We start from the raw sequence: 21,544 nt of genomic DNA, 5'->3' as shown, positions 1-21,544 counted from the left end.
GATAAAGAAGAAGACGAGCTGTTTATTATTGACTTACTGACAATGTTTTCTGGTGTGTTTCTCACTGTGATTTTGCATGGGAGCTCCCTCAGTATTAACCACCTTCCCAGGTTTCCAGGTTTTATGGCATCTTGCCCAGAAGAGGTGGGATGAACTCAGGGTATCATCGCTGGGCTTGGGTGCATTCAGACGACACCAAGTGACACAGGAAGGTATTTTTAAATTGTTTTCTGCCCTTTTGTCGACCAGCAAACACCCCAGGCTGCATGATAATTAACACTATTACAGGACAAGAAGTATGCAGTTTGTGTCAGGCAGTATGTGGTCTGCATATTCTTTCTGTGTAATTACATCTTTTTTTTCATGTCAAAGTAATTTGGTTCCAAACTTGAGGTGTTGTTACTTTTCCTCAGCAGTGATTGGCTACAAAAGAGTCACTTTTCTATATTCTTTGAATCTATAATGTCAGAGGGTATTGCAATGATTTCATTCCAGAGACCACTCAGGCAACCAGCATTCCATTGATTGAATGTTGTGACATGAAAGGTATTAACAAAGGAAGGATAAATGTTATTAGTTAGATCATTTAAAGTTTACTTTAGAGGTTTACATAAAGGAAAATTCTGGTATGGCCTGAATAGAAATTTCATGCCAAAAATTCCAAAGATGCTTACAGAAATAATAATTAGACCTCTGTTAATGATTAATAATAATAATAATAATAATAATAATATTAATAATAATAATAATAATAATAATAATCTCAGATATTTGTTGCACTCCACAGCCAAGCTCAGAACTCAGCACAATCACCGCACAGCACACTAGAAAAATGCAAGCTATAACAGGAATATCATGAGAACTCTGCTCAGCTCAGAATTTATTGTGCACTACTGCCCCGAGATTGTGTTGAAGTAAAATTTACATATTGCAACAATTAACAGTTATAAAAAAAAAAAAAAAAAAAGAGAACGTAAATATAAACAGATTCAAGGACAAAAAAGTCATAGCAGATGAAAAAACACAATTATGAAGTGGGCAAACTGCCACACTGGCTTTTCAGCTCGACAGACTCAAAGTCTGCTTCTTTTTAAATTTACAATCTGGATTTCATCTGGAGAGCAAGCTTTTCCCACTGGTCACAATTCTGGCACAGCTGCAGTTTTGCTTTGCGACTGTAACTGAACTGGCGGCGCTTACCAGCCTGCATTTCTCACTCGGCTTCGAGTTGATCTGTAAGGAATGAAGAGATTTCTTGAAATGGAAGGATGTACTGATTTTGTTGAAAGAAAGAAAGAAAGAAAGAAAGAAAGGATAAACCAGTGTCACTCTCAAGGACCGAGTGCTCATTCCTAGTCTCTTGTACTGTATATATAAACATTTTTGGACCAGTCACCGGGAGTTACTTTTGATCCTAAAGCTTTACTGCTGCCCAATTTAACTTTGAAAGAATGGTTTCACGCAGCACGTTCATCGATAACAATATTTTTGGAGTTGCTCGTTGACCAGCGCTGTCGGACGCAATGGAACATTTCCTGGAACAGACGCATTCAGTGATCTCTCTGTGGAGAGGGTATCGGCTTCCTGAGCCCACGCGAACTAATTCAGAACTCAATTGAAACCGCAGCTCCATTCCTCTGCCTCTCTGCTTGTTCATCTACTTTCGCTTTGAGAAGTCCTCACCTTCTCCTAAGATGACAACGCCCACGTTACAGCGGAGGGATCAGGTTTCTCTATGAAATAGCTGCAGATTTTGCCATTGTTAGTTATTACCTGAGCCCTGGGAATGTATGAGAAAGGGGAGTGGTTGATATAGTCAGCAAACTGGCTCCACTCCCAGCCCTGTCCCGTAACGTCACAGATACCGGCCTTTGAGTTGACGTCGATGGCTTTTGTTTTCCTTACGCATAACTTGAATTCTGTAGTTTTGAGCCAACTTCCGGACTTCCCGACATTAACTTAAAGGTGGATATACTGTAAAGTCGTTTTCACCATCCTTTCAGTACGGTGTCCGATTAAACGACAAATAAAATGAACGACGGCAAAGAGGTGGAAATGCAGATAATACCCGACACCCAACTGCACAACGGACAGGTAAGAAATATGTTAGAGCTTACTAATGTTTTCTTAGTCTATGGTCTTTATTAGTATAATCATACAAAGCTGCATTCATTGCACACAATCGCTGAAAATGTTTTATTTTTCATAAAACCAATGACACAACCGATGTCAAATTCCACCTGCCACCTACCACAAGTCTTTTTACTGAAACCAAACTGCACGGGTTTATAGACAGGTCTATGTAACGTCATATAAATCATATCTATACTGAACAGTTTTACAAAACTGAATTTGAGTTGCATTATTTTCGTGGTTAATCGAAAATCAAGTTTGATAAAACCGTTGCTTTTCTAATGAAATTATCTGTTCATTTCTAGAAAGAGAGGGTAGGAAAACATCGACCCCACAACAAACCATCTTTGTCTGTATTATTTCTTTAGAGTAAAAGTAAACATTCACACATCTCAGTGCAGAGGTGAAAAAAAGAGTAAGAAGGAAAGATCATTTCAGATATTATTATAACTTTCTCAAACTGACTTCTTCCAATTCAGGGTCAGAGGACAAATTGCTTAGTAGGAAAGAAGTTTAATAAGGCATGCAGTAGTCATACATAACATTCAGAACTGGAAATGTGGAGAATATGTAAGCTTTAAAGGATACATTATAACTGGAGATAGCTTTGTGCTGAAACACTTGATCGGAATCCCATGTGCGGGAATACCTGATTGCTACACCATCAATAGGCACCGATCAGAGTTAAGATAACAAATATTACCCATATATCTCTTCTTTTTAAACTTAGTATTGATTTAGGGTTGTGTTGTACAAACTAGAAACCTGTGTGGGTGGGTTTGCATGTAGTGAGATATAGTGGTTAAGACCTTGGATGTTAAGCTCTGAGATTGTGGGTTCAAATCTTGCTATTGACAGCAGGTCACTATGAGCAAGTCACTTCACTTGCCTGTGGTCTAATTGGAAAACAAAAGAAATAATAACCAACTGTGCCTGAAATGTTACAAGACACCTTATATAGTGGTGCAAGTCAAATAAAAAGTAGGATGTCTGAATTAGCGTGACCTTCCCTAATGTGGAGTGTTCATTGAACTGTAATGGTTTACTTCATGAGGCAGAAGTACAGCACATAATAAACAGGAATAGCTACATCAGATATTTCAAATATTAAAATGTATGCTTCCATTTAAATGTTTAATGTCTAAGTATTCTCGATTTATAGTAGAAAAGTCATAATCACTGACTCTGAAAGAGTCTAAAATGATACCCCCACTTCCTTACATTTTAAATGTGTAATTTCTAGCCTTCTGGGAGTGGTTATTAGAGGGTTAGTGCTAACATGTTGAAAAGTCAACAATTCAGATTTGACTGAAGGCAGCAATAAACAAGGAATCTAATTTAGAAGAATGGTCTGTTGCAGGTACAAAACAGTTACTGATATTTAGAATGGCAGCAATGAAATCCAAAGCCATTACAGTAACTGCTCCTTTTTACATTTACCAGTTTAAGTACTAACTACATGGTCAGGAAGTTATCCTTGCATTTTTTGATCTATGGATGGCTTGGTTGCACAGTGCTTAGCGCAGTTGTCTCACAGCTTTGATACATTTTTTTAAATTCTGTTGTAGTTACTGTCTCTGTGTAGTTTGTACATTTGCCTGTATTGTATGTTTTTTTCTAAAGATATTCTAGTTTTTTTCTCACATTCTTCTCACATGCCACAGATGTGTGTTTGTATATGAGTTGAGGTTGGTTTTAGCTTTGAACCACATGTTATTAGGACTGGCCACAGTCAGTGCATGGATTTTTTGATCTAAAGACATTGTGGCGTCTTAAGTGTTTCTAGAGGAAGTGAAAGTGTTTTTCAACACCTTTCAGTACCTATAGGGCAATGTAGATAGTTATCAAATCATAAAAAATGTTTTTTTTGTTAATATGACTGGTAAAGCTTTAAAAGTTGCAAATACTTCATGAGCAAAATTTGTTTAAATGTTTTTACAGTCATTCTTAAAGAAAATAAACAGTGTCATAGGAATTTTTCATCCACTTATTTTTCCAGAGTAATGACAGCGACAAGCGTTACCTGGTAGGTAACCACCCACACAATTCAGTTCGGGACTCAGACTACGAATGCAATGAATGCAATTACTCCAGACCTACAGGCTGTCAAATAAATGAACCACATGCTGTGGCACAACGTAAAGGTGCTCTGTCTCTGACACTGACGTCCAAGGTTAGATCCCCGAGAGGGAAGCAGTAGAGTGTGTACGCCTGATGAGCCCAAATGAGGGCGAAATATGTGTTGCGTACTCTTTGCATTATTTGACAGTAAACTATGCAACATAGTAATATATATATATACTAGACATTAAGCCCGTTAAAATAACGGGCGCTAGAACAGTAGTGCATAAACATTTGTATGAACAGTCTATATTAAATGGCAAGGGACCTTGTATGTGCCTGTAATATGTGTCACTGTATTGTGTGCCTTTAATTTTCTCTCTCAGTAATACTGGTTTGTATTTCCGTAAAATGCCTGTAATTTTGTACAACAGTAATAGAGTGGAACCTCGGCTCATGACCATAATTCGTTCCAAAACTCTGGTTGTAACCCGATTTGGTCATGAACCGAAGTAATTTCCACCATAGGATTGTATGTAAATACAATTAATCCACTGCAGACCGTATGAACTGTATGTCAATGTATATTTTTTAAAGTTTTTAAGCACAAATATAGTTAACTATACCATAGAAAGCACAGCATAATAGTAAACTAAATGTAAAAACATTGAATAACACTAAGAAAACCTTGAACAACAGAGAAAACTAACACTGCAAGAATTTGCACTATAGCCTTATGACCTGCTCACTAAAAACTCTTTTTTTAATGAGTTTTAAGCACAGGGGAAAAAATGAAAATTAGAAAAATCTGTAATTTAATAAACAACCAAGAAAAGTAACATTGCAACAATGCACTTGCACGCCTGTGTGTGTGTGTCTCTCTCTCGCGCACCTTTGTGTGTGTCTCTCACGTGTGTGTCTCTTAAGCAAGCGCCTCTGTGTCTGTGTGTGTGTCTGTCTGTCTCTCACCTGTGTGTGTGTCTGTCTGTCGCGCGTGCCTGTGTGTGTGTGTCTCGCGTGTGCGTGTGTGTGTCTCGTGTTTGTTTGTGTGTGTGTATGTGTGTGTGTGACTCGTGTGTGTGTGATGCGCGCACACCTGTGTGTGTGTGTGTGAGACGCGCGCCTGTGTGTGTGTGAGGTATGCGCACCTGTGTGTGTGTGTGACTCGCGTGTGCGTGTGTGTGTGTGACTCGCACGCGCCTGTGTGTGTATCTGTCTCTCTGCACAGGGAATGCACAGGAAGAGACTGAACACGTGCTGTGTGGCCCTGCGCATGCACACTTCACCAGAAGACACACACACACGGACACTGGACGCACACAAGGGTTTTATTAAAGAAGATGATATATATATATATATATAGTACAGTGCATATTTACAGTGTTTGATATATTACAATATTTGTTTTTACAACTGACTCTTCGGTAACCTTATGAATTGTAGGTAGAAACTGTCCCTGAATTTACTGGTGTGAATGCTAGTGGTTCTCTACTGTTTGCTAGAAGGGAGGACTGGGAAAAGTGACTGTGCAGGATGGCTTTGTAATTAATAAGGCACTGAGTGTTGTATATGTCCTGAACATATAGTATAGGAATAAACAGTGACTATAAGAATTGGGAGAGAGTTGCAGAAAATATCAGAAAACGACTACAATACTGGACATGGCTACTCCTCCAACTGTCATTCAGAGGGTGGATGCTAATCATAAACAACTTCATTGCATCTGCTCTCTGGTATAGGTAGGCATGAGTTGGAGATGATTAATTTTTTTGGAATTGAAAACATTGGCTGAATCAAGGCATTTTGCACTTGCGCAGGAATGAAGGAGTGCAAGGACTGGTGGACATTAGTAGCAGGAAAAATACTTTCAGACTACAAACTCTACAAAAACTGCTTTGTGGTCATATAGCTATGTCCTGGAAGACATTAGCATGTGCCCTTCTTCATCAAGTGGACAATCTGGAATTGGACTGTGCACTTTTCTTAATGGACAGTAGTTCCTTTCCCATTGGAAATCTTTCAGGCTTTTACCGAAGTGTGCTGAAAATCTGGCAACAGCTAGATTGTCATGTTGAGGAGTTTAGAATTGCTGGTCATCTTTAACTTGGCACAGTCTCTTATGATTCCTTATCCAGGTTTCCTTTAGGTCAGAATAAACAGTTTGCTGTCAGGTTTATGTTAAGTATTTTATGTTCCTGCTATCTTGTTTTAGTCTGCCTGTTTTAAACATAAAGACAAATTTTAAATAACCACTTAGTCATTAAGGTGTAGTTGTGTAAAAGCTCTAGTCTTCCTGTTGGTTCTTATTAAATTAAAAGTGATACACTCTAAATTACTCAAAAAACCTCAAAATGCTGATTGTATATTTAAGGTAAAAAATATTAGTTGTTTGCCATTTTGGTTAGTGGTTTGATTCCAAAAAAATCTTACCCACTTACCTAATCTTTCTCTGTATTTCTGTTTCCCCTGCAAAAGTTTAAAAGCACAGTTCCTTTAGATTTCTAAATGATTCATAGTGGCCTCAGCAGGAAAATATCTGTTAGCCACCCCTAATAAAAAAACTGATAAATTACCTTCTGTGGCCATCTGAATTGGAAATTTGATTTCTCCTTTCAGTTGTAATGGTAATTGAAAAGTGATTCATGTTCTCTGACCCACTCCTAGAGCTTATTAGATTAAAGTAAGTAGTCATTTGCTTTATTTTCTAACAATCAGTTTTTTAGAGATTAGAGTATGTACTTTTTCAGGTTAGATGGGATCAGATACCTAAACAAGCTTGGTCATGCCATGGCCTCCTTGTTAGGCCTTTTTTTAGTACCCATTATACAACTATGTGTGCTTCAGAAATATTGGTTATTTCAATGACAATGCAATGCTTTCATAAGAGAGCATACTAATGTGAGTATATTTTTTTAATTCTTAAAAGTTAATTAAACTTAGAAATTTAACCTGAAGGCCAAAATTCAAACTTACTTTACAAATAAAACAAACGTTCTTCACTTCCATAAAGTAAATCTGGTGGATGTCATCAACAGCAAAGTAAGTGAATTTTTTGTGGTTTTCTAATTCATGTAATTATTTGCATGTTGTGGAGAATCAGAGTAACTGAAAAGCTAGTAGATCAAAAGAGAACATCCAGACATCTGTTTTTTATAGCTTCACAAACATGGCTAATATTTTTTATCCAGTGTTTACTTGTTTTATGTGTTTTAGCGTGATAGCTATTGTGTAGTTCTTGGGTGTTGTAAGTAAACATATCTTTGCCATTACATTAAAAAAATGTTATAGCAAACTGAATACGGCAGTTCAAATAAGAAATTTTTTTTTTTCCGTAGGTATTTATATTTAGTTACAAATACTGTACAACTAAAAAGATTGGAGAAGATTTATACACTCATTATTGAAAGCAGCAGTTACATAATCCATCTACAAGAATGTCAGTCACTCAGTCATTTTCTAACCTGCTTACTCCTGAACAGGGTTGTGGGGGTCTGTTGCAGCCTATCCCAGCTAGCATAGGGTGCAAGTCAGGAACAAATCCTGGACAGGGTGCCAGTCCATTGCAGGGCAAGCACACACACACACATGCACACACACCAACCATACACTAGGGCCAATTTAAATTCCCCAATTCATCTAACCTGCTAGTCTTTGGACTGTGGGAGGAAAGTGGAGTGCTTGGACGAAACCCGTGCAGACACAGGAAGAACATGCGAACTCCACACAGGGAGGATCCAGAACGCAAACCCTGGTCTCCTTACTGCGAGGCAGCAGTGCTATGTTATAAAGAGTAATGTAGGTGTAAACGGTAAAACCAGTTTCAGATAAAACATATTTAAGGTAAAAGAATGGTTAAGCATTTGATTCATTATATGACAAAGTCATATCAACTATAACATTCAGTTATCTTTCTTTATAAGTCTCCATTAACTTTGTACTTCATAAAAGAGCAATATTTACTCATTTGTTTTTCTCTAGCTGTGTTAGATTTCTATTGCACGATGATGGACAGTAATTCTGAGATCTTGGCACAGATTTTCAGTGGGACTAAGTTCAGGGTTCTGACTGGGCCTTCAACATCTGTTTTTTTTTTTTTTCCTTTTAAGCCACTTCATTGCTGTCATACCAGTGTGCTTTATATAGTATACTACCCAACTTGTGGCGTAGCATATGCAGCATCATTATCAACGTGAACAGTCAACGTGGCTCACAGCTGCATGTGGACTGTAGCACAGACCAAAACGAGTGAGGATGTGTTTGGTGTCGTGTTGGGAGCGGGCACATGAGCAAGCAGTGTGCATGCCTCGAGAGCGAGGGTGAACGCGGGAGGAGGGTGAGAGTTGGCAGGTGGGGCTCTGTCGTGCGTACCCCATGGTCGGGCGACTTTGTCGATCATATATATACAGTGGAACCTCGGTTCGCGACCATTATTCGTTCCAAAACTCTGGTCGGAAACTGATTTGGTCGTGAACCAAAGTAAATTCCCCATAGGATTGTATGTAAATACAATTAATCTGTTCCAGATCATACAAACTGTATGTAAATATATATTTTTTTAAGTTATTAAGCACAAATATAGTTAATTATACCATAGAATACACAGCGTAATAGTAAACTAATTGTAAAAACGTTAAATAACACTGAGAAAACCTTGAACAACAGAGAAAACTAACACTGCAAGAGATCGCGCTATAGCGCTACGTTTTAAGCACAGGCAAAAAATAAACATTTAAAAAATCTGTAATTTAATAAACAACCAAGAAAAGTAACATTGCAACAATGCACGCGCGAGCCTGTGTGTGTGTGTGTCTCTTTTACGCGCCTGTGTGTGTGTCTCTCTCGCGCGCCTGTGTGTGTGTGTGTCTCTCTCGCGCGCCTGTGTGTGTGTGTCTTTCTCGCACGCGCCTCTGTGTGTGCGTGTCTCTCTCTATCGCACGCGCCTGTGTGTCTCTCTCTCTCGCGCCTGAGTGTGTGTCTCTCTCACGCGCCTGTGTGTGTGTGTCTGTCTCTCTCACACACCTGTGTGTGTGTCTTTCTCGCACGCCTGTGTGTGTGTCTCTCTCTCTCGTGCCTCTGTGTGTGTGTCTCTCTCTCGTGCCTCTGTGTGTGTGACTCTCTCTCACGCGCCTGTGTTTGTGTCTGTCTCTCGTGCGCCTGTGTGTGCGTGTTTCTCTTGCACACCTGTGTGTGTGTCTCTCTCTCATGTGGACTGTAGCACAGACGAAAGCGACTGAGGCTGTGTTTGGTGAGTTGTTGCGTGTGGGCACATGAGCAGGCAGTGCACATGCCTCGAGAGCGACGGTGGATGCAGGAGGAGGGTTACAGTTGGCAGGCGGGGCTCTGTCGAGCGTATCCCATGGTCTTAGAGTTGGTGGGCGGAGCTCTGTGAGTTGGCGGGTGTGACTCTCTGTCTTGCTTGTGCTCGCTGTCTTGCGTGCCCTTAGTGAATTATACAGTATATATAGATGTGTCCTGTTGAAGCACAAATGCCTAACCCAGTTTCAGTTTTCTGACAGTGTTACAATAACCTAGTAATTGTTTGTTCTGTGCTTCATTCATTTTCATTCAATCTAGGAAAACCCAGCCCTTGCTGCTGAAGATCATCTCAGTCACAACATATTTGATGGTGAAGATGATGCAACCTGAATGATATGTATCATTTATTTTGCAATACACAGACTACATAACATTCAGGCCTGATAGTTCCACTTTGGACTTGTCAAATTGCAAGACCCTCCACCACATATTGTATTTATAATATTCCATTAGATGACATTTTACAAAAAGTTTGTAGACAGAAACATAGATTAGTTTTAGCCAGGGCTTCTTCTTTGCCAGGGTCCCAGAAAGCTTCTATAAAATTCATTCATTTAGAATGCTAACTTCTATTGGTCCCTGTCTTCCCACGCTACCTATAGCTGCTGCTTTCAGAACTTTTTTTGGTGTGTGCCCAACTTGCAATGTCTGATGTTTCATGTTGCTTCCACCCAATGGCTAGTTTTTTCAAATGTAAAATCTAAGTCATTTAGCGGATGCTGAATGGGGCTGTTTTCACACAAGACTAACTATTCAGTATATCCTTGGTTGAAAAACTGATTAATTATGGATGTAGGAGAAGGGGTATCTATTTAGACTTTACTCCTTTAACTTTATTTTGATAGACAAGTAGGAATAAATGAGGTATATTAAATATGACTGTTTCATGCACATGAAATTTAAAAATTTAGATTTTTATCACTTTTTGAGAGACGACCATGCTTGGGTAAGACCTTTAATTAAATTAATTATAATGTTTTAAACTGTGTGTTTCAGAGCCTACCCTATATGGGTCTTCCTCCACTAATCTTAACCTTATAATAAGGTATGCCTTATTAATATCAGGGACACTTAATAGAATATTTATATATTTATATATTGCTGGCACAGTGGTAGTGCAGCTGCCTTGCAGTAAGGAGACCAGTGCTCATGTTTGATGTCCTCCCTGTTCAGAATTTTCAGGTACTCCTTGCAATTATGTGGGTTTCCTCCTACAGTTGAAAGACATGCACATTCCATTGATTACTTAAAAATTCTCTGTTTGTCTTAAAGCAGAGTTGGAACAGACTGTGTTAATACATCCTCTGGTGTATTACTTGCACAATATTACACTGTGCAAAGTTGTAAATTCCAGTGATAATAGCAAGAAAATGGCAATTATCCAATGAAACGAGATAGAACTTTGCTACCCTTAGATGTGTAGGCCTTTCATTTAGAGAAATTGTCCTACACAATCCAAAGGCAATCGGAAACATGAAGAAACTCTGATAGCAAGACATCTGGCAGCCCCAAAGTCACAACCCAATCGGAAGACAAGTTTCTGAGGGTCACCAACTTATGGACCGATGAATCAAAATTTGTAATTTTTGTTTCATCATGCAGGGTGTTTGTACTCCGTCTAGTTGGTGAAAGGATGGTCCCTCAGTATGTGATACTAACTGTCAAACATGGAGGAGGAAGTGTGATGGTTTGGGGTTCTTCGGTGACTTGCTCAGAGTGACTGGCATTCTAAATCAAAAAGGTTACCACAATTTTGCTGTTATGTCAGCAAAAGGTTCCTATTTTGATGAATCACAAATTTGAATGACATTTTGTACACAATGATTCATTGACTTATTTTTTTTTCAATTTTATTTGTTGTATACCTTGATTTCTTGAAACATTAAGACATAAAACTGCATGCATTTCCATGAAACTGAAAAAACTGAGTTGTTCTAAAACAATATTTAATTATAGGATCATGGGAGCAACAGTGATGAATGTATTCCATTGCAAAGTATGGATTTAGAAACCAGAACATTACCTTTGGAAACAGCTAATTCATTGTCTATTAACTGTGAAGCTGAATCTCACGAGGTAGGTATGATTCAAAAATATTGCTTTAAATAATTGTGTTTTATTATTACACGGTACATTCTAGAGTAAAACAAAATCATTTTCACAAACAATTCTGTATGTTTTAATATTTTCAGCAATGTACTGGTGTCTGTAGAAGGCTGGTTTCTACTTTGTGTCTTAATTGGCCTCAGTAAGCCTGTTTCAGAAAAAGTAGGTTAGAAAGTTGAAGGATTGACAGATGATTTAGTGTTTTTTTGCCAGCAAAATATTCAGAATGATAATTAAATCAAAAATATATTTTACCTGTAAACCTTTCAGAAATAGAATATGAAACCTGACCAGTAAACCTTTTGGGAAGCTGGAGGAAAATGAGAGAACCCAGTGAAAAACCCATTTAAACAAAGAATGAAAATGTGGACTCCACAACAACCACACATAGGATTAATTCCCAGAACACTGGATGTATGAGGCAGAAGCAGTGCTAAGTGCTACATTTAGCTTTGGGAATATTTTTTTAAAGGCATCCATTAATCAACAGTGATATTATTATCAGTCTGGATTTGAAGGTATGAACTTGAACAGTGTGATGGGTTTTAACCCAAACACTGGTGAAGTTTATAATGTCTAGTTAAAACATTTGCAATCAAAAAGAAAAAAAAAACACAATTTGACTTGCAAGATATGAGAAATGGAAAACATTCAGTATAGATAAAAAGTTCACAGCACTAAAGAAAGTTTCAGCCTTTAGTGAGATGAGTTAACTGAAGTTGCTTTCTGTCTATGGCATTGAACTGAACAAGGAGACTGGAAGTTACTCATTGTTTAAAATGTGACTGTCAGAAACACCACCTCTGTGCAAAAATCTTTGAAAGTATACTTGCAGAATTGTTTAGTGTTCCCATTCTCCTCATTTCAGTGCTAAGTGCACACTGGTAAAATGAAGCTACATGTGAGAGCAGGGTTTAGCCTATAGAGAAGCAGTAGATTTTGCCCAGCTCCCAAAGCAAAGGACATTGATTCCCTATAACTGATTATCCTTTTAAATACTTAGAACATTCATAAAGTGACCTGGGTTTGCATGGAATGCAAAAATTACATTTAAAACATGATTTGGGCAAATGTATCAAGGCTGAGTTCAACAGATAATAATTACCACTATTGTCAAAAGTGAAAATATCCTGTCTTGTACACTATTAAAACATGTTGTTACCCTTTGGTGAGTAGGATGAAATTTTAAATTAGATTTATTTTTGTAAAGGGCCGTTATAAGCTGTAAACTGTGTATTCAAAGCATGTTTAATGTTGATCATTATGATGCAGCTTCCAAAGCCTGTATGATATAACCATTATGAACTTCTATTTAGGCAAGACTTATTCTACATTCATCCATCCATGTATTTAAGTCCAATTTAGCATCTTAATGAAAGATAACATTATATTCTTTTGTAAAGAAAAATACACTATGAGGCAGCAAACAAGTAAAATTATATATATAATTTATATATATATATATATATATATAAAATCAATGTAATGATATTTTAAAGCTGTTCTGCTAAATATCATCATTATTCCATATAGCAGGTTAGTTTTAGTATTATCTATATATATAATTCACTAAGGGCACGCAAGACAGCGAGTGCAAGCAAGACAGAGAGCTCCGCCCGCCAACTCACAGAGCCCCGCCCGCCAACTCTAAGACTATGGGATACGCTCGACAGAGCCCCGCCTGCCTCCTGCGTCTACCATTGCTCTCAAGGCATGTGCACTGCCTGCTCATGTGCCCGCATGCAACAACTCACCAAACACAGCCTCAGTCGCTTTCGTCTGTGCTATATTTCACATGAGAGAGACACACACACAGGCCCCGAGAGAGAGACACAAACACACAGGCGTGCGAGAGAGACACACACACACAGGCGTGTGAGAGAGAAACACACACATACAGGGGCACGAGAGAGAGAGACACACACAGGCACAAGAGAGAGACACACACACACAGGCGCGTGAGAGAGACAGACAGACACACACAGGCGCGCGAGAGAGAGCGACAGACACAGGCGCGTGAGAGAGAGAGACACACACACAGGTGCGCGAGAGAAACACACACACACACAGGAGCGCGCGTGCATTGTTGCAATGTTACTTATCTTGGCTGTTTATTAAAATGCGGAGATTTCAAATTTTCATTTTTTTCTTTGTGCTTAAAACTCATAAAAAAAAGTGTTTTTAGTAAGCGGTTCGTATTGCTATAGCGCAAACTCTTGCAGTATTAGTTTTCTCTGTTGTTCAAGGTTTTCTCAGTGTTATTCAATGTTTTTACATTTAGTTTACTATTATGCTATGCATTCTATTGTGTAATTAACTATATTTGTGCTTAAAAACATAAAAAAATATATATTTATATACAGTTCGTACCGTCTGGAACGGATTAATTGTATTTACATACAGTCATTAGGGGGAAATTACTTTGCTTCACGACCAAATCGGTTTACGACCAGAGTTTTGGAACGCATTATGGTCGTGAACCGAGGTTTCACTGTCTATATAATCGACCAAGTCGCTCGAACATGGGGTACGCATGACAGAGTGCTGACCGCCCACTCTAACCCTCCTGCTGCGTCATGGGGAACGCATGACAGAGCCCCGCCTGCCAACTTTCACCCTCCTCCCGCGTCCACCCTCGCTCTCGAGGCATGCACACTGCTTGCTCATGTGCCCGCCCCCAACGCGTCACCAAACACATCCTAACTTGCTTTGGACTGTGCTACAATCCAAATGCAGCTGTAAGCAACGTTGACTGATCACGTTGATAATGATGCGGCATATGCTACGCCGTGGTTTGGCTAACTACAGTATATTTATTTTATCTGAGTATATTTTTTTGCTACACATGAAAAGAAATCACTTTCAGCATGCAAAGTGCATATATATTTGAGCTTTGATATTAAAGTGGAATTCATTATATTATGATCAGTGAATATTACATTTGCTAATAAGATTCAATAAAGAGGTTTAAGGGTTACATTTTAAACTTTCTTCCTAACACCCTGGGGCACTAGTGCTAACCACTGTGCCACCAAATCACAGAAACCAATTATAGCTGTGAAATACGCTTTTCCGTCTAAAGTCACTTCAATGTGGTTTTGTCATACATGTACAGTGCATCCGGAAAGTATTCACAGTGCATCACTTTTTTCCACATTTTGTTATGATACAGCCTTATTCCAAAATGGAAAAAATTCATTTTTTTCCTCAGAATTCTACACACAACACCCCATAATGACAACATGAAAAAAAGTTTACTTGAGGTTTTTGCAAATTTATTAAAAATAAAAAAAGTGATGCACTGTGAATACTTTCCAGATGCACTGTGAACAATGAATTCAAGTGTAGCCATTTATCTTTTCTTGGCTGCTTAGTTCTGTAGCTTTATTGTAATGCTAATTTGTATTACAGCCAATTTCTGAATTCTCTTGATTGTCAAGTTATTATATACAGTAGGTGTTCCTCTGTTTTACTGCAGAAAAAGGAATAATTCTAAAAAACACAAACAATATTTCTCTTGAGCTTCCAAATGATGAAATACTTACTGGGCGGAATCGTATATGGAAACATGTACTAAAGCTCATAAATAATTAATAGGTCATTTCCATTTTTGTATCTCTGGTTCATTTATCAGTATCTGTATGGTCCCTGGACAACACTCTACACTTTAAGCTTTATGTTGAACCTGGCAAACAAAATACATGAAATAATCAAGAAAGCAAAAATACACTTTTTTCTGAAATATTATGGACAAAACTTATGCATAGTTTACACTACCCCCATTAATAGTAGGGCAGCGAGAGTGCCTGGCTTTGTAAATAGTGGGAAAAGTTAATGCATCACTTGTATAAATTTTTCAGAGCTTCTTTCTTAAAAAATAGGCTGAACCTCTCTCCTAGAATGAATATGTGTCATATTGAAAATTTCCACTTAAATCGTCTGTGTGCAGAGTAGAAAGCCATATTTCCCAGATGAATTTAACTCTTATTAGTACTTCTGTGTGTCATGACATCTCACCATGTCCCAAAGAAAGTACAGCTTGAAGCTTGGCTGAAATATGCACAGAAACACCCTGACTACTGAAAACTGTAAATGTAAACAGAGAGTGAGAGAGCTTCTTCAGGTGTAAATGAACTGGATTAATTAATTGATAATGGCTATTTCTGTTCATCAACCTCATGTAACAAGGAACCTTAATCAGCAAATGAGTAATAAAAGGGAGCCCACTTCACATTATATTTAAAATGGGTGTGTTATCTGTTTACTAGTAGTAAATACAGACAGGGTGAAATTGACAAATACATTCTTTTATCCAATGCACTTCGGATTGCCTCAAAATCATAATAAAAAACAAGTGCCTTATTTTAATTTGCACTTAACACCAGGCATATGTTTTATGTATTCAAAAATTAGAATTCTGCTTGACCCTTGTCATTTCGCCTTTTGTGAGTCTGTACCAAATTCCATTTTAAGGATGGAGTTTTGCTTTATTGTGTGAAATCACTTTTTTGTTTGTTTTTTTTTTGTCTAGCTCTTCTTGATTCAATGGTACAAGAAAAACCCCCACATATGATATACTGTTCGATGCATCTTGAGTTCTAATTATGCAAACCTTCAAGCCTTAGGGGGTTACCCATATTTATGGCCTTCTAGACCCAAAAATCTCTGATATATCAATTTTGGACCATACTTTACACAGGAAGGTACACCCTTATGATAAAGAGTAAATCAATAGTTGTCTTTAGTAAAAATGATCAGAAGAACTTGAGGTTATGCATGCCACTTCAGCTGACATCAGGGGTTCACGTCCAAGACACAACAGGTCATAATTACTCCTTTTCATGAAAATTAGAAAAAATGGAGATTAGTAATACAGGCAAATGGAGTATTGTTTCATTATTTCATGAGCCATTCCCAGGTGATTAAAAATGACAAATGTTAAATATAGCCATGTGGGGTACCGTTTTACACTATGTCAAGGCCAATGATTAAAAATATAATTTTTGGTCTCTTACTAGGGATCTAGTTCTCTATAGATCTCTATCAAAAGGTGAAAATGACACATTTCTGTTACGGTCTGTCATTTCTGTTATTTACACTTTAAACATTTACATTAAATCATACATTTTAATTTTTCAAATCTTTGATGCAACTATTATTGTTTATGTACTTCTGCATCATCAAGTAGATCATTACATTTCTTATGAACACCCCAAGTTGCATAGTGGTTCAAGCATTACTTGATTTTAACTGTAATGCATTTGTACATGTATACACCATAGTGCAAACTAGGCATTGCTCATTCTGCAAGGCGTCTTAGTGGCAGAGAAGGCCTTTTAAGAGGGCAGATTTAACAGGGAAGAGGATATCCAGCTTCACCTTCCCCCAACATACATTCCAGAAATTATCTTAACTCTTCTCTCTCTGCACTCATTGGTTAAACTCTGCTTTTACTCTCCAAAATGACTCTGTATTCTTTGAAACTTGTCTCCTCTCTGAAACAAAAAGCTGGACCTGAAAGCTGAGACCCATCTTGCCAAGCAAAGCACTCGGCCAGTGGGCTGAGACGACTGAGAAGCCACTTTATTTCAAAAAGTAGGAGGGAGTTTAGCATCTAAAGTCTTGTGCCAGAAAAAATAATGCTTTTCTGTTTGAATTTGCAAGGCACATAGAAAGAAAGCCTCGGTGAGAAATGCATAGCACACCATAACGCAAAGAGAAAGAGTGCTCTCTAATGTAAAATATAACTCAATATAAATTTAAAGGCTGGCTTCAAATCATGACCCAACCACTAACAGTGAGAAGTGTGAACATTTGCCCAGTGTAGCTTTTTGCTGATACTCCTACTTTTAGATTTACCCACTATAAGAATTGAGATATCGTAGCTCGACTGCTCACTGTCTTGGGTTGGTTCTTGCCTTGTACTCCCATGACCCTGTATAGAAACAATAAGATGAGAAAATAAATGTACACAGAACTTGAATTTAATGCCTTTTCATGCCAGTGTATTTCATAACAGCATAAATGAGCATCAGATGTGCTCTGCCAAAACATACTTTAGTCTCAGTTTAATAGAAGGTCTCCTGACTAGACTGATATTTAAAAAAAAACAAGTAATCACATAAACCCAAATAGCTATATAGCTATATGTTACTGTTAAAAAAATGTATTTGTTCCTTATTTACCACCAAAGTAAGATTGGTGCACCTTATTGAGCTGACCGTTCCATCTAAAGGGGAGATAGAGGCTGCCTTCGAGCACAAGAAGGCCAAGTACTCCGAGCTGGCTGAGGAGTGCAGGGAGGCCGGCTGGAAGACCACCATCTACCCAGTGGAGGTGGGATGCCGAGGGTATGTGGGGCTGTCAACCACACACCTCCTGAGGGACGCAGGGGTGACTGGAAGGAACCTAAGAAAGGCCGTTAAAGATCTGGCAGAAGAGGCAGAGAAAGGTAGCTTTGGCTCTGGTTGAGGAGAAAGGACAGGAGGTGGGGAAAGAACAAATAACCCCAATAACAGCTGCAGGGGGTGACAGGGAGACGTCCCTGTCACTGCTCCGCCACCAGGAGGCGTTCTAGCGATTAAAGGAGTGAAACATTGGTGAATGGTGGTTCCCAGCTGAAGACCCTGCAGCTGACCCATGGGCACCGGAGGAGGTGCGACAGGCAGCAATGCCAAGCAGGTTATACCACCTACCTGTACATCGACTACGGAGCTGAGCCAGGTTAATTATATTCTACATATCGGAGGACAATGGACCTCTTTATAAGGAACTGGACCTCTTCCTTGGGTTTACTCACCCAGGTATCATTAAATAAAAAGTCAGTGAAACAACAGCAGTACAAACAAAAGCAAATGCAAAACCCAGTAGAATGTACAGTATTGAACAGCAATATATCATTAAAAATAGGATGCAATAATAAAAAGCAAAATATACATTATTCAGTCTTTTAGTATAGCTTCAGTGTCATGAGACTGAGTTGTTAAAGATTATTTTGTGAAAGAACTGAAAGCAACTCGCCATAGCATCACTCTCCAGGACCTAGGAGAAACTTCACAACAGTTGAAAATCAGTCTCTAAGTACCTGACACCCAACCTTTCCAGTCCTGTGAGGCCAAGCAATGGAAGCAGGCCTAAGCAATTAATGACCAATTTACAAAACTATGGGTATCTAAGCAAAGTCATTTAATACAATTTTTCATCTTATAAACTGAATAAACCTGAGTTTTCACAGTTATGAAAACCAAGTCTGAGACATGTGCACTCCCACTGCTAATGCTAAGTTATCTTTGCTGTCATTCCAAGTACACCTAGCTGCAGCCTGCATAATGGGGCAGGTCTGCATGTTGGTAGACTTGTTGAGCCAGATGTTTAATATATATGTCTGGAAAAAACCATGTGTGAATTTTACTTAAAATTGGGTGGGGACAATTAGACAGCTCAGTGGATATCATATTTCTTAGTCAATCCAACACCCTGTGAAGGTGGTGCTCAAAGTAGGGGCAGTGATCTTGAGCTGCAAAGATTAATGATGCATTTGTTAACTTGATCTCTCAGAGCATGCTTATTACGATGAACAGCTTACAGTTGAAAATTCTCCTGAAATACCCCTACTAACTATATACAGTTGTGCCATTTACGCATAAAGATCACTTTGCATGTGTTAAAAATAAAAATGACATGTTGCAAGGGAAGAATGTTTTGTAACATCCGATTATATATTGGCTTTTGAAGACATAAATGGATTAGTAGTAAGGAGTCGATTAAGGTTGAAGGAATTGGCAGCTACAATATGTTCATGAAAATACTGCAAGATTCAATGTGTCACACCCCTTCAAAAGGAGGTGAAAAAGACTGCTGTTTAAAAGAGGTGATAACAAAGAGACACAAGAGATGCAGATTTCACTACTCAAAACACCCAAATCAGTAAATGTGCCTAATAACACCAGTAGAAGCATAGACGAGGCTGCAAAGAATCTACCTTTGGGCTCCATGTCTAAATGAATAACTAAAGAACGATAGCATTACTATCTAACTGTAAATGCAAATGTAAATGCAAATGCGTTTTGACACCTAGTATACTATATACATAGAAATGCCTATTTAAGCTCTTCTATTGTTATGTCATATAATGATGCAACAGTCAAAATAATAGAAAGATATTCTAGCAGACAAGAGGCACTTCTCAGATATGTTGAGTTGAGTAGCTGCATTGGCCTATGTGTGTGTGTCTGTCTGTCTCTCGTGATGAGGTGCTCATTGCAATGTACAAATTAATCATTAAGCTTCATTTACTTTGTGCCCCTGAGTTCCTGACTTAATTACAGCAATTTTAGTTTTTCATTTTCTTTTGTTCAATTTCTTTTGGTTTATTCCTTAAACCATCGGGATTTAAAGTACACGGACTAGAATAAGTGGGACTGGGTTTTAGGAAGAACCCCTGTTGACATAGCCTTTGCAGTGGCAGATTTCACCACTATTTACTACAAACTCAGATGTGTATAATCATTTGAGAACATTTGAGAATATCATCACTTCTGTCAGTTTGAACAGCCATTGAAAAACCACAAGAAGTAGTCGCTCCAATTAGAAATTAATCCATAATATGTTTCACTAGTTTTGTAGGGATTGGGTAGTGCATTTCATTTTAGAAATTAAATTCATGACTTCCTTTTTCTGTTATTGAGTTAAAATTACAAAAGCGGCGTGCACAAGGAGAAACAGAATTTGACAATACAATATTTACTTTGTGAGCTGATGCTCAAATTTGGGATCTTATATTGTCAGTTCCATCATTAAAGAAGTTTATAAAGTCTGCACTGCTAATGTCTGTACGTACGCATTCAGTTCATAGTACCTACTTTTTGAATTAGCAACTGCTCTAAACAGTACATGAAAAATATTTTTGTTGTTGTCTATTAATGGAGAATAGTGGTTAGAGCAAGTCACACTGAGAGTTCTTAATAACTTTTAGTACTGTCCGTACAGTTCAGAAGACTTCTACATTTGTTTCTCTTCATCTGCCCTCCAGTTTTTGGCATTTTAATTTAACCTGTTGTATCAAATTTTTCTTTGAAAGTCATATTATAATTAAACATCAGCTTGTACCACTCCTCTAGCCGGCACAATTATATATGTGCTGCTATCCTAGAGTGACAGCAAAGAAAAAAGAAAGACAAAAAAAAAAAAAGAAATAATCCGGGGCACGAGCGACTATCACTACTTTCCTACTACACCACCCTAAGTACAGAAATACACCAGTGAATGCAGAGTTAAGTTAAAAAATGATTATTGGAAGAAATCACACACTTAACAAAAACCCCTATATATATATTATCGCGCTGCAGTGCTTCCCACCCCACACAAATCATGGTACAAGGCACTCAACCACATATGCCACTAACGCATAAAGATGAGAATGAGCAGTGTCAATCACTTTGCCTCTTGCTTTTTTCCTTTTAAGTTGTCTGCTTTTCTCTTGGCTCTGTGCTCCCTCTCTCTCTTTTCCCGCTACCCATTTATATACAAGTTGACTCCTCACCGTACAGTCTGTTGGCCCTACAAGCCAGGTGCTCCCCTCCCCATGTACCATTGGCCATACAAGTTATGCCATTCCACCATTATCAGGAATGGGGAAAGGTGCAAACTCACAGTGACAAACACACATGTTCCAGACGACTGTTACAACCTCATCTTTAAATAATTATTCTTGAGTCTCTAGGAATGTCTACAAATGTTTATGCAGTTATACTCCAGCTGTTGTTCTGTCCTTATTTTAATTCACAACAGGCTTCATGCACATTCTGTTCTGGATTCCACATCAGCAAACTGCTGCACTTCCGGCGTTGATATCAAAACAGACTAGCTATGCCGTTTTTCATATAAATATACTATTGGTCAAAAATTTTATAACACCTCAGTTTTTCTT

At 38.2% G+C, this 21,544-nt stretch overlaps 1 protein-coding gene across 2 annotated transcripts in view; it reads left to right on the top strand.

Annotated features, from left to right (window-relative positions):
* The first annotated feature begins 964 nt into the window (after positions 1–964).
* The window catches only part of LOC120523544 (TPA-induced transmembrane protein homolog), a 74,749-nt gene continuing 54,169 nt past the window's right edge, over positions 965–21,544 (top strand). The window contains exons 1-2 of one of the 2 annotated variants that reach the window (XM_039744945.1): positions 965–2,094; positions 11,467–11,586. In XM_039744945.1, coding sequence (XP_039600879.1) covers positions 2,032–2,094; positions 11,467–11,586 — 183 coding nt within the window. In that variant the 5' untranslated portion in view covers positions 965–2,031. The remainder of the gene's footprint in view (positions 2,095–11,466; positions 11,587–21,544) is intronic. The other variant, XM_039744946.1, reaches the window with a different exon arrangement.

The sequence above is a fragment of the Polypterus senegalus genome, chromosome 2 (genome assembly GCF_016835505.1).
Source record: "Polypterus senegalus isolate Bchr_013 chromosome 2, ASM1683550v1, whole genome shotgun sequence".
NCBI lineage: Eukaryota > Metazoa > Chordata > Cladistia > Polypteriformes > Polypteridae > Polypterus > Polypterus senegalus.
This window is presented reverse-complemented; position numbering and strand designations above follow the sequence as displayed.